Source organism: Callithrix jacchus, chromosome 3, assembly GCF_049354715.1.
Source record: "Callithrix jacchus isolate 240 chromosome 3, calJac240_pri, whole genome shotgun sequence".
Classification (NCBI taxonomy): Eukaryota; Metazoa; Chordata; class Mammalia; order Primates; family Cebidae; genus Callithrix; species Callithrix jacchus.
Genome location: NC_133504.1, coordinates 22,601,878 through 22,616,493, shown reverse-complemented (window position 1 = coordinate 22,616,493; position 14,616 = coordinate 22,601,878). Strand labels below are relative to the sequence as shown.

Sequence of the window (14,616 nt, the reverse complement as noted above, 5' to 3'; positions counted from 1 at the left end):
ATGCCCAGCTAATTTTGCATTTTTATTAGAGACAGGGTTTCTCCATATTGGTCAGGCTGGTCTCGAACTCCTGACATCAGGTGATCTGCCCACCTCAGCCTCCCAAAGTTCTGGGATTACAGGTGTGAGCCACTGCACCTGGTCTCATTTCTCTTTAAAATACTCTCTGTCAGCTATCTTAAGATACACAGTACATTATTATTAGCCATAATCACCATGAACCTGTCCCCCTGCCTAACTGAAATTTTGCACCTTTAACCAATGTCTCCCCTTCTGCTATTCACCACACGCCCCTCTCTGATTAACCATCTTTCTACTTTATATATTTTTTGGATTCCACATGTCTGTCTGTGCCTGGCTTATTTCACTTAACACAATGTCCTCTAGGTTTAATCTATGTTGTCTCAAATGACAGAATTTCCTGCTTCTTTAAGGCTGAGTAGTATTCTAATGTACATATATGCCACATTTTTTAATCCATCCACTGAAAAATGTTTCAGTTGTTTTCATACCTTGGTTATTGCTGCCATGATTGTGGGAATGTAGATATTTCTTTAGCATGCAGATTTTAATTCCTTTGGCAATATAGCCAGAAATGGGGTTGCCAGATCATACCTCACAGCTTTACACCATTTAGTTATGGTGTTTTCCCAGTTCCCACAATGCATCTTGTGAGAGGTGACATTTGCCTGACAGAGATACTATGGTGAGCAGAGATGAGCCTGCCTGAGTTGACACCTTCCCTCCCTGTGACACCAGAGCTGCCTATTTGATGGGCTGTGGTCTTAATGTGCTCATTATTTATAGAGATACAGTATTGAAATTATAAAACATAGCATATAACCTGGGTTCAGGATTTCAATAAATTAATTTTTCATTTTGATCTTATCAACACTGCAGGAACTGAAAGTAAATACTCTGTTAATAGTGAACCCAATTGGATTTGTTTTCCACCTGGGTAAACAGTAGGAAAGCTGGAAAATTCTGTGTGTGTTATCCATGTAAGTCCACAATCACACTGGGCACAACACATTGTTCTTTAAAGGTCTATTTCAATCATAAAATTTAAAAACATAACTTGTGTTACTCAGAGGCAAGACGTGAAATGAGCTAAAAAGTCAGCTGCCATCACCATGAGTCAGATGAGGCCCAGTGTTGCCTCATCAGTGTAATACCACCCGCTGCATTATAACCCAGCATCCACATTACAGTACCCAAAAAAGTATTCTAGGTGTTTGTGAAAATAAGCCAGTATTTTCCACTATTTCTACCATAGGAAGTCTTGAGTGATAACCATCATTTCAGGAAAAAGGAAAAAATTTTAAGGACATTATTAAGAACTCAAAGTATCTTATAAATGAAATATATGCCATTGGGCTCTCTTGTGATTGGTGTACTTTCTGGTGTTTTTCATATATCGATGCCTATGCATATATGCTAAACTTGTTACAGAGAAACAATAGAAATATCCAGTTATATAAAGGGATAGATTATTTTAGGTTATGTGTATATATTTTTTAAATCTTTTTATATGTTATTTTTGAGCTATTTCATATCTATGTTTTTTATCTATAGATATGAAATATGTATATATATAAACCTAAAATAATCTATCCCTTTATATAACTGGATATTTCTGTTGTCTCTTTGTCACAAGTTTTAGTATATAGATACAAGCTGAAATATATTGTCCCTGTTGTAAAATTGAAGCCTCATGAAAATTTTTAATTATTTAAAAGGTAGAGAACAATACACCTGTTTGTACCGTAAAAAAATGGTACCCTGTATTTGTATTACCTATTCATAAAAAATACAATGTTTTAAATGGTAGAGGGAAATCTTAAGAATAAGGGAAAAGAAGACAATTCAGGAGACTTTGGTTTTGTTTTTACAGACTGAGTAAGAGGAGTTGCAAAGCTATCAAGACATACGGGGGAAAAAAATGAAAAGATTCTGTCTTTGTGATCACAGGATCATTATAGTAGATCAAATATTTGGTCAATTCTTTAAAATACTGCAGAATGAACTTGAATTTTAATTTTGTAAGAAGTGTGAAATAGACAGAAGGACCAGGAATTTTTTAATTGCCTAAAAATTTTAATTCTATATTTCCTACTTCCATCTTATATTTCAAGAAATTTTTGCAAAATAGTTTCTGGCAAATGTTTTTGCTTGCAGCTGACTTCACTGCCTTCTTAAGAAGCATAATTTTGTAGGAAAGAGAGGAGGGCTTAAAAACTATCCCATTGTCATGTGGCATGAAGGGTGTAAACTTCTGGAGTTGGAATAGACATGATGATTTTCTCTTCTTTTTTTTTGAAATGGAATTTCGTTCTTGTTGCCCTGGCTAGAGTGCAAAGTGATCTTGTCTCACAGCAACCTCCGCCTCTTGAGTTCAAGCGATTCTCCTGCCTCAGACTCCTGAGTAGCTGGGATTATAGGCGTGCGCCACCTAATTTTGTATTTTTAGTAGAGACAAGGTTTCTCCATATTGGTCAGGTTGGTCTTGAACTCCCGACCTAAGGACATTCACCTGCCGCAGACTCCCAAAGTGTTGGGATTACAGGCATGAGCCACCATGCCTGGACGACCTGATGATTTTCTAACTCAAGTCTAATTCATGTAAAAGATGCGTCTCAATTCCTTGATAAGATTATAGACCAACTCAAGAGCAGGAACCACTAATCTGCAATTATAAAACATTAAGACAGTACACTCTTAAAAGGCTTAACACTTTTCTAGGAGCTGTTCATGGGTGGAGATTTCAGACTTCATCCAAAAAATTTTCTTGACGTCTTATAACCTTTGCTTGATGAGTCCTTCCATTCATTTAACCTACCTTCTTCCCTCTTGCTGCAATTATGAACCATTTGTTCTTACTGTTCTTCAAGAAAGATATAGAATGTTTGAGCAACTTCTTCCTTATTTTAATGTCTTTGCACTTATGATACCTATCACAGTGTTTTACTTAAATTAGCATTTGTGTGTGTGTGTGTGTGTGTGTGTGTGTGTGTGTGTGTGTGTGTGTGTTTTGAGACTGAGTTTTGATCTTATTGCCTAGGTGGACGTGCAGTGGCCTAATCTTGGCTCACTGCAACCTCTGCCTCCCAAGTTCAAGCAATTCTCCTGCCTCATCTTACCAAGTAGTTGGGATTACAGGCACCTATCACCACACCCAGCTAATTTTTTTTGTATTTTTGGTAGAGATGGGATTTTACCCATGTTAGCCAGGTTGGTCTTGAACTCCTCACCTCAAGTGATCCGCCTGCCTCGGCCTCTCAAAGTGCTGGGATTAGAGGTATGAGCCACCATGCTTGGCCTTAAATTAGCACTTAAATCGATGAATAATACAGATTTCATTGTCCTTTACTTTTTTATTATGGTTAAAGAAACATATAACATGAAACCGACCTTCTTAAATCTGTAAGAATACACTACAGTATTGTTAACTATATGCTTAATGTCATACAGCAGATGTCTAGAACGTTTTCATCTTGCATGACTGAAACTCTATACCCTTAAACAGCAACTGCCATTCCTTCTCGCCCCCAATGCTGGGCAACCAGCATTCAACTTTCTGCTTCTAAGAGTATGACTAGTTTAGATATTTCTCCTACTGTCGTTGCCTTTTACTTTTACCTCAACTAAATAATTTAGGTTCAATGTAGAACACAAAATTAATGAATAATAGAACATAAAGAAAAATTAAACTAAGTTTTCACACCTTGTTTAAACATCAAATTGAATAATATGCTGAAAGAATAAGGTGTATGTTTTTACAACTCTTGCAATTTTAAACCTGTATTAATATATCTTAGAAATGAGTTTACCTTGAGCTACACTACAATGCTAACCTCTCAAAGGTTTATAATCGGGTGGGTATGGTGGCTTACACCTGTAATCCCAGCACTTTGGGAGGCCAAGGCAGATGGATCACAATGTCAGGAGTTTGAGACCAGCCTGGCCAATATGGTAAAACCCTGTCTCTACTAAAAATACAAAAATTAGCTGGGTGTGGTGGCAGGCACCTGTAGTTTCAGCTACTTGAGAGCCTAAGGCAAGAGAATCGCTTGAACCTAGTAGGTGGAGGGTGCAGTCAGCTGAGATCATGCCATTGCCTTCCAGTCTGGGCGACAGAGCCAAGATTCCATCTCAAAAAAAAAAAAGTTATAATCACCATAGTTCTCAGATCTTTTGTAAGGAACGTAACATTTTGACACAAAAGAATTCTTGCATTTTAGCTTTTAACAAAATCTCAAGCAGTCTGTTAACCAGCTTACCATCAGCATCATCAGAAATAGAGATAAGGCTTTGGTGGGTGGGGCAGGATGGAGTGAGAAATGGAGTAAAACTCAATGACACCTATAGGCCATATTACTTGCTAATACAAAAAAACGTGTATTGGGATTCCCAAACTGGGGTAGCTACTGCTGCTGGTGCCTAAGAAGTGGGCTTGGGAAGGAAGTGGTCACCTCGTTCAGACCTTCACTGGGCAGCGTCTTGTCCCCTGCTGCCCTCCCATGGAATGACAATGGATAAAAGTGAGCTGGTATAGAAAGCCAAACTCTCTGAGCAGGCTGAGAGCTATGATGATATGGCTGCAGCCACGAAGGCAGTCACAGAACAGGAGCATGAACTCTCCAATGAAGAGAGAAATCTGCTCTCTGTTGCCTACAAGAATGTGGTAGGCACCCGCTGCTCTTCCCGGTGTGTCATCTCCAGCATTGAGCAGAAAACAGAGAGGAATGAGAAGCAGCAGCAGATGGGCAAAGAATACTGTGAGAAGATAGAGGCAGAACTGCAGGACATCTGCAATGACGTTCTGGAGCTGTTGGACAAATATCTGATTCCCAGTGCCACATAACCAGAAAGTAAGGCGTTTTACCTGAAAATGAAAGATTATTTTAGGTATCTTTCTGAAGTGGCATCTGGAGACAACCAACAAACCACTGTGTTGAACTCCCAGCAGGCTTACCAGGAAGCAATTAGAAATTAGAAAGAAATGCAGCCTACACACCCAATTTGACTTGATCTGGCGCTTAATTTCTCAGTCTTTTACTATGACAATTCTCCTGAAAAGGCCTGTGGCCTGGCAAAAATGGCATTTGGTGAACCAATTGCTAAATTGGATATACTGAATGAAGAGTCTTATTTGCACTCTCATCATGCAGTTACTTAGGGACAATCTCACTCTGTGGACATCGGAAAACCAGGGGACGAAGGAGACGCTGGGGAGGGAGAGAACTAATGTCTCTCATGCTTCATGATCTGTTCAGTGTCACTCTGTACCATCCCATGTGCAATTACAAATAAAAAAAAGAATCACATGTCGACTTTGGATTTTTCACAGCCTCAGCCTAGAAAAAATGGTTCCTGAGATAAATAGCTGATATTTGTTTCTAAAACTCTGATTGGTCCCAGAAATGCCACGGCATTCTGAAATTTTTATTTTGGCTAGCATTTGACAGGATTACTGTATGTTTAATTTTTTTTTAACTGAACACTGTGATTATGGGGTTTTGTGATTTACAGAACTCTTTCTGGTAGGAAAAAATAGACCTGGATGATGTGTAACTTTTTGGAAAGTTTAATCTGATATCAAAATAATCATTGAAATAAACAATTCCATTGTAAAGTTGTACAGAAAGTTACAGAGATTATATTGTGATGCTGGAACTTGGAGTGAGACATACCTAACCTGGCCAGGTTTAATGGTAATTCACAGTAAAGCTGCCTGTTGTTGACCTGTTTGGGCTGTTGCCACTCAAAAGTTCGTGACCACAAATGTCCACAGTGTTTTCCTCTGAGGAAACGTGCATCCTGAAATTGAAATTCTTTGAGGCAGAAAACTGGCCTATGACACCTTGGAAAGTTCAAGTGCTCATGTAACAAATCTGACTAAACCCCCTTTCCTACAGCAGTGTGTTCGCTGCGTTACTGATTTGCAACTCGTGCTTCAATAGTGGAATCTATATTCATTGTTAACACTGAGCTCAAGGAAAAAAGCCATGTGTTTTATGAATGACCTTATCTGTTTCCTGGATGATACCTTTAAGAATAATGTTCTGAGTCAGGCATGGTGGTGCATGCATGTAGTCCCAACTACCCGGGAGGCTGAGGCAGGAGGATCCCCTGAGCCCAGGAGTTTAAGGCTGCAGCGCCCTATGGTTGCACCTGAGAATAACTGCACGACAGCCTGGGCAACAGAGCAAGACCTCATCTCCAAAAAAATTAAAAAAAGAATGACGTTCTGTAGAGAGTGCCTTTCACTTGAGAAGTAATCAGTTTTCAGGTTCTTGCTAGCTCTGGGCTTTTAAATTTCTAAATCTAAACATTCTTTACCACCATTCTTTTTGACTACTGACTTTGGTTTTCTTTTCTCTCCTAAGTTTCTGTCCCTCTGCTTCCTTACCTTTTTTCCTTCTTGGATTCTATCTTTATCTGTCTTTTGTTCACTTTTTAATGCTAGATATGGGCAGGGGTGAGAGGCATTAGTGAGCACCTTGGTGAGCAAGCCTGGCTTTAAAGAGTTGAGAAGAGCTTCTGACACCAGAGCTCTGTCTTCCTCCTGTTCTCAGCACGATGTTGCTCTTCAGTCATACCAGGATCTGAATCAAAAAGGTCTTTTTGAATATCCATGATTTCTCCTTGTATTGAGGCTGGCCCTGATCATGCTTCTTAGTGCCTGTCACAGGTCTCCCAAGGGCACTCATCCAGCTCAGGTCTCACATGTGTTTTAAGGAGACCCTATATTCAGGGAAGTTGCGTGGACACTGCAGTGGAGAGAATTGAGAATAGTCAGGCCTGTGGGTCTCACGTATCATCCCTCTACCTTTAATATTCCACCTAGCTGTAGAGTCCATCTGCTTCTCCATCTGCTGAAATAAGAAAAGAAAAATGCATGCACTGATGGAAAACCAAAAAAAATCATTCCTTTCTAACTGAACAAAAATGTGCAGTTAATACTTGGCACTTGAAAATGCAGAAGTGAATGTGGAACCAAGCCTGTCTGTATATCTGGTAGCTCTTTTCTTGCTGTGTTTTTCCTTACCAGTATTCTGCCCAACGTTTGCTTCTGTGATGGTTATATTGCCTAGCAAGCCACCGTGGTTGTGAAAATAGTATAGCAAAAAAGAAAAATCCTCAGCTATTGTACTAGATTTATGTATGCCTTTTAAACAGTTCTAGTTTTACCTTACACAGAATAATCAGGAAAAGTGTAAAAATTCAAAAGTGAAATAAAAATTTTACCAGTTAAAAGAATACAGATTTGACCCAATAACACGGCATCAAAAACTATATAGTTTGATGGTACTTGAATAAATTTTGAAATGATAGATACATGAACTTTTTTCTAGAGTCAAATACAACAAACTCTTCGTTTGCCTTTGGAGACTGAGATTATTAAGGGGTATTAGTAACAAAGGGAATCAGGTTATAAAGGGAAGCATTTCCACTTTATACTTCATTGTTTAATTTGTTTACTTTTGTATTTATTACTTTGATTTATAGCAAAGTAAAAATTAAAATATTTAAAAAATTAAAATATTTTAATTTAAAAATAAGTAAAAAATTAAAATATATAAAGCTCTCTTCAATAGACAAAATTTGTTTTAACAACATAGTTGCTTTTACTGACTTAAAGCATGATATATTTTGAAACAATATTGCTAATTTTCATTATTGATGGTCTGAAATGTTTGCCCCTAGAAGGATGTTAGTGAAGGAGGTTTATCTTATCAAATTGTATGAGTTAGCTACTGCAACACAGTACAGCACCCCAAAATATAGTTGCTGAAAGCAGCAACCATAATTCTGTGGGTCAACTTTTTGGCTTGGCCTCAGCTGGGCAGTTTTTGTGGTCTGTGCCAGACTGGGCTGACCACAGCTGGGCTCTCCTGGTGCGACCGCGGTCAGCTGCCAGGATGATGAGGAGCGAGTAAGTTAGTCTAGGATGGTCTCTTTGGGAAGGGCTTATGTCTGCTCCATATGGTGTCTTCTTCCCACAGGCTAGCACAGCCTTGTTCACCTTAGGATTCATCAGGGTTCCAAGAGATGGAGCAGAAGCAGACAAGGCCTCTCAAGGCTTCGGCTCCTAATTGGCCAGCAACATCCCTTTCACCACGTTCTAGGTTAAAACAACTCACAAGGCCAGCCCAGATTGAAGGCATGGGGAAATAGACTGCTGCTTGATGGAAGGAGTTGCAGAGGCACATGACAACGAGGCATGTCTGCAAAGGAAGGAATAATGGCAGCCATTATTATCACAAAATCTATGATACACAGTCTTACACTGCCCAAAAAATATGTGAATAATCAAAGAATCACTTTGTGAGAATCTGAAATATATCACTCTTCCTAACCTGTCAAAAAGACAGGTTATGTTCTTTTTTCCCTGTGGTTAGCATTTCAGAGGAGCTTTATTTTCCCCCACTTGGTTTGCAGCTGAGCAGATATAAGAGTAGCTATATGTACAGAAACAGCTCTCACATGCAATCAACTTAACTCCTACATGCAAAGTACAGAGCTGCACACTTGCACACATCTCGTTTTATTTTCACAGATAACCCATTAAGTATATATTATCCCCATTTTATAGATGAAGACACCAAGACTGCTCTTGTCTAACATCACAAAGAATGGGTCTGCCTCCCAAGCTTTTTCTGCCAGGTAGAATTGCTAAATTAAATGTAAAGAGATTCTATTGCAAACAGTTTGTAAAGTGAAGCTGTAGTAATCATTACCTAATTTGTTAGTTATGGCATTGCAGAGGGTCTCATTTCTTAGAAGTGACTTCATGGTTAAACTCTGATGAATGACTCTGTTCTCTTCACTTCCAGAGGAGATTTGCACCCTAGTTATCGCCGAGACTTTCCCTGAAGATGCAGGGATCTTTACATGTTCAGCAAGAAATGATTATGGATCAGCAACCAGCACTGCCCAGCTTGTTGTCACCTCAGGTATGTGAGGAATAAGAAAAAATGACTAGGCTCTGTTTCTCAGCACCAGTGTGATTGGCCAAAGCAGAAAGGGACTGTCGCAGTAGGCGTGGTCACTCACGCCTGTAATCCCAGCACTTTGGGATGCAGAGACAGGCAGATCACTTGAGGTGAGGAGTTTGAGACCAGCCTGGCTAACATGGTAAAACCCTGTCTCTACTAAAAATGCAAAAATTAGACGAATACGGTGGCGCGTGCCTGTAATCCCAGCTACGTGGGAGGCTGAGGCAGGAGAGTCGCTTGAACCCCGGAGGTAGAGGTGGCAGCAAGCTGAGATCATGCCATTGCATTCCAGCCTGGGAGACAGAATGAGACTCTGTCTACACACAAAAAAAGAAAGAGACTATCCCAGGAAGAGAGCTCAGCTTTCAGGAATGCTGACCACTCCAGGAGTGACCCAAACAATCTATGTTTCATTGTGAAACAAAGGCTTTGGGGAGGGGAGGAGAGGGAATGAGGTGGAGATGACAAACAAAGAGAATGATTTTGTAGCAACTGAACACACATGGGCTTTCTCTAAAATCGTGCTGTCTTGGTGTTGGAAATGATGGAGCTGGTTTTCTAACATCCTCTTGCTAACGTAGAATCATATTCACTTCGGAAATCCACCTCTGCATCGGAGGTGCAGTCACTTTCTCAGCAGTGCCAACACATGAGATCTGGAGATACTTGTACAGATAAGCCATTGTCCAGTCCACTATTGAAACCTCTGCAAAGGTAATACAAGATAAGCCTTCTGTGTAAAAGATAACACAAGATCAACTCAGAGCAGCTGTCAGGCCTTCAAAGTCAGACTTCATTGATAGTCTGTATCAATGATGGTCTATGACTAATATGAAAAAGAAAGCAGTGTATTGTATTATTGAAACCAGTTTTCAAAAATATATGGATATTTCTAAACTCAAAAACTTACTACTAAGGAAGGCAATATGAAACAGCTTGCTTCTTTTTCTTTAATTTTTATTTGACTGTTTTCTACAGTTACTAGTGAGTGTTAGCTTATATTAATTGCCTCATCTCTGCCATTCATCTTAAAGATATTTTTAAAATATGTTTTTGACCAAGCCTGGCACATTATACAGAGTAGGGAATCAATCAATGGGTCATAAGTTGAAATGATACAGACTTGGAGAGAACAACTGAATTGTACGTAGATTCCTTCAGAAGAGCAAGAACTTGGTGCTAGGTGGCAGCAGAGACACAACCAAAACTTATTTCGGGACCTTGGAGTAATTGTAAATGCTTGTTCATCTTGGCAATTGTAATGCTTGTTCATCTTAATGAAGAAAAGAAATGGGAGGGTCATCTTCAATAGGAAAATGGTTTCTATGAATGACTACTGTAAGTGTTAAAAGAAACCTAAGGGTCAGGATAGGAATAACAGAGCAAGGAGGACCCCAGCATTTTGATTTTGAGTTGGCTTGAAGACTGTCCCATCAAATGGCCACAGCAATAGTGCAGTGCTCAAACAACGTGGCCAAAACCTTGGGCTCCATAGATCTGAGTGGCAAAAATTTGCGTGTGATATTTTCTGTTTGCTTATGCGGTACATCCGCTGTAGGTCAAACATGATCAACAAATATTTTATTTTTGAGCTTTTTGTTTACCTCAATAAGCATTTTTGAGTGCATGCCAGGAGCTCTCCTGTGCTCTGGGCAAGGTGCAGAATCTAAAAAAGACGTGATCTCAAGATGCTTTCAGCCTTTTGAGGGGAACAAATAAAAATCTCTTTTGTAGTGAGTTATAGTTGGGGCAGTCATCTAATATGGAAAAAATATTTTTATGAGATTATGAGATTTTACTTGGACTCAGAGCTTTCCCTTCCCTAGCTTTAGATGAATATCCACTGAAAACCTTTACAGCTTGAGCCAATTTCAGTAATGACAGCTAGGATTTCAGTTGAACCCATGACCAAAATGTGGGAGAACAAACCATTATTAGTTGATACGGTTTGCGTTGTCATTTTTTTTTTTTAACCACGTTCTATCTTTAGCTCTGGTTTGAAATTCTTAATGATTCGGTAGCTGGGTTCCCCACATGTGGGCTCAGTCAGGAAGTGAAACGGTAGCACTCATTCAAAACAAGCTGGGAAGAGCCAGGCCCTCCAGCTGGCAGTGCTTCTGCATCAGGTGAGAGCAGCAGAACCAACCTCTTCTTTAACAGCTTGACACAGCACAGGGATTCTCAGAAGACTCTAGCAGTGTGAATTCACTTGTTGAACTAGTAGCATCTTACTATGTTTTTATTCTCTTTTCCCTTCCTTAGCCAACACTGAAAACTGTAGTTATGAGTCAATGGGAGAATCCAACAATGATCACTTCCAACACTTTCCACCTCCCCCTCCAATCTTAGAGACAAGTTCCTCTGAATTGGCTTCAAAGAAACCATCTGAGATCCAGCAGGTGAACAACCCTGAGTTAGGCCTGAGCAGGGCAGCCCTTCAAATGCAATTCAATTCTGCTGAGAGGGAAACGAATGGAGTCCATTCCAGCCACGGAGTAAATGGACTGATTAACGGCAAAGCTAACAGTCATAAATCTCTTCCAACACCAGCTGTCCTGCTTTCACCCACTAAGGAGCCACCACCTCTGCTTGCCAAACCCAAACTGTGAGTATTTCTGCATGGTTTTATAATAATTTCCATACCCCTGTTAAATTTCCTCTCTGGTGAGAAAATAACTTTTGCCTGGACTCAACTATGTGGCAAGTTGCTGCTTGTGCAGGCAAGTTGTCCTTGACTCATGTGACCTTGCTGCCAAGCAGTGTCCTTCAAAAAGATAAAAGATAACTAAAAATACAGAAGGGAAATGGAAAGCTTGGTGAAATCTCCCCTTTGCTAAAAGCTGTAACTGGCGACGGCTGTGAAAATATCTGCGTGTGGTGTGGACTTCCAACATACAGTGAAGGATGTAGCCACTCCCCGGAGGCCAGGAAAAAGGGGGATCTACTTTGAAGCCCTTTATTAAAAGCATTTCCAAAAGGGATTCTAAGTACTTTACATGTATTACTTTAAATATTAAGTATCAGTAAAAATAGCTGATGTAGACAAGCAGGGAAAAACTAAAAACTGAGCTGGAGACTCAGGATGCAGATTCTGGCAGGCAGTGAAAGCGGAGGTCAGCAGGCTTGTTGGCAAGAAGGGCGCCCTTCATAACACAGGCTACTTGGCTTGGAATTCCATGGAACTGCATATTTCCATGAATACCATCTTCACAGTGGATGTCCATTATTTTCTTAGGATGATAAACCTTGCATGAGCTGTTTCCATTGGCATCACACAGCGGAGAGTTGTTATGAATGGAGCCATTACAATGTCAGAGAGAGGCAGAAAGGAATTAGCTCAAACAGTTCTATCATAGCACAACAGACCCTGAATTACGGCCCTGCCAGAGGTCAGTGGAAATATAAGAGTCATAGTGAATGTAAATGTACGCTCTGAGGTCACATTTCCATGAGAATGTGTGTGCCAGAACCTAGGAAGGCCCCCTTTTTTTTTTTACCCATATCTGATGTTTTAGATTTGGGGCAGGAAGGGACTCTTTAGGAGTATTTCTTTATCTCCCTAGCATTGAATAGCCTACTCTCTTCTCTCTGTGATCAGTTCATTTGTTAGAAATGTTAGAATTTCACAGATATTTGAAGTAGAATGACACCTTACCTTTGTACATAACTTTGTTGTTTACTAAGTGATTTCATGAACATTAGACTAATCAAATAACAAAAGCAGTCAAAAGAATACCTTAACAAATGGGCAGACAATTTTATAAAACTAGACTTCCGGACAGTTTGTGTTGCAGTTTCAAAAATCTGTCTATCGCTACCCTCTACTTAATTTTGCATTCTGTGCTGGCTCTCTTTGAAGACAGTAGGGCTACTCACTAAGCTTGTACACGATACTGTGACAGGTGCTGGTGAATGTTTAATGCCTATGCCCCAGCTCCATTGAGACACCAGACAGGTAAAATGAGCTAAAAAAAATGGCCACCTTAAAAGATTTACGCCCTTGCCAGGCGCGGTGGCTCACGCCTATAATCCCAGCACTTTGGGAGGCTCAGGCGGGTGGATGACGAGGTCAAAAGATCGAGACCATCCTGGTCAACATGGTGAAAACCCCATCTCTACTATAAATACAAAAAATTAGCTGGGGCATGGTGGCGCGTGCCTGTAATCCCAGCTACTCAGGAGGCTGAGACAGGAGAATTACCTGAACCCAGGAGGCGAAGGTTGCGGTGAGCTGAGATCGCGCCATTGCACTCCAGCCTGGGTAACAAGAGCGAAACTCCGTCTCAAAAAAAAAAAAGATTTACACTCTTGTAGCAGCAACCCATAAAATGAATTGTCATTGCTGACTTCTTTCATTTTGCATTTTGAATATGTATCTGCAGTGCTTTTAATGAAACAAGGGACCTCCTTTCCAGGGAGAGAAAGGGCACATGTGTTTAATGACTAGGACTTGACTGCACTCTTGACTAAGTAAAGTCTATCTGCTCTAATGGCCATCATAAATTGGATGTAAATCACAGGAGAGCAAACATGAGGAGCTGTTAAGAGACATCTACAGGCCTTTTTATCTCAGGAGTTTCAACAGCTCTGCAGCTTTCAGTGTAGATGGCAAGGGGATAATATCCAGAGCACAGATAAAACAACTTTATGTTTATTAAGAGGATGATCGCTTACGTGCAAGTTTAAAGAGTGACACCAGGATGTGCTTATGAGTGAGATTTTTCAATATAAAATAAGATGCAGAAAAAATAGACTTCAATGTTTGAGGCCCAAAATGGGTTATTCTCTCTTCACGAGGTAATTTAAGGGAACAAGCAGAACACCTAAACGCAAAACCCAACAGCATTTACTTGTGCTGGGTTTTATCAGTTTTTTTTCAATTCTTCATGTGTTTAAACATATTCTTAAGGCATCACTTGATTTTTGTTTTTTGTATTCCATATTTACCTGCCATTTAACTAGGTAGAAAATAATATGTGATGATGCTTTTTAAATATGTATTTTTAAATTTTCTTATGATTTAGAATGTTATTGGAGTTTGTTTTATTACAAAATCAATGCATGCTTGATGTGACAATTCAAACAATACAGAGGCTATTAAAGTTTATACTACTGTGCTTCCTTCCCTTCCTCCAACCCAGCCCTCTGAAAGCTGTGGTATGGTGTGGGGTACTATCAGAACCTTTTCTAAAACAGTTTTGTTTAGGGTTTTCAAAGTTGTATTCTTGATAGAGAAATACTGTTGAATGACATCTACAAATAATTTACAACAGTACCTGAGTTATTGATTGTGAATGACTGTAGGTAACTACTAAGCAAAATCTTACACATCCAATATATGAAAATCTTTTCATACATTGTGGGAAAGATTAGACTTTATTTGCCTCTGATGGTCAGCAGTGAGAAACTGTGATTGGCTGCAGTCTTCTTTTCCTTAGCCTATGATTTGATTTTTCTTTCCCAAAAGGAAAGGCTTAGATTTGGCAGCATTATGGCATTTGTGCATCTTCATCATTTTAAACAAACTAATAGGGAGCAAGTATAGGAACTAAAATATTTACTCGCACAATGAATTAATCTGAAAACGATGTTTGATTTGTCAGGAGTCTGGGGG

The 14,616-nt window shown here is 39.7% G+C and overlaps 1 protein-coding gene and 1 pseudogene across 29 annotated transcripts in view; both read left to right on the top strand.

Moving 5' to 3' along the window:
- PALLD (palladin, cytoskeletal associated protein) overlaps positions 1–14,616 on the top strand; it is a 469,895-nt gene that overhangs the window by 245,484 nt on the left and 209,795 nt on the right. For 19 of the 29 annotated variants that reach the window (XM_078366289.1, XM_078366298.1, XM_078366286.1 and 16 more), the window contains 2 exons: positions 8,841–8,960; positions 11,265–11,607. In XM_078366289.1, coding sequence (XP_078222415.1) covers positions 8,841–8,960; positions 11,265–11,607 — 463 coding nt within the window. The remainder of the gene's footprint in view (positions 1–8,840; positions 8,961–11,264; positions 11,608–14,616) is intronic. The other 10 variants (XM_078366290.1, XM_078366299.1, XM_078366287.1 and 7 more) reach the window with 1 other exon arrangement.
- On the top strand, positions 4,374–5,392 carry LOC144581717 (14-3-3 protein beta/alpha pseudogene; annotated as a pseudogene).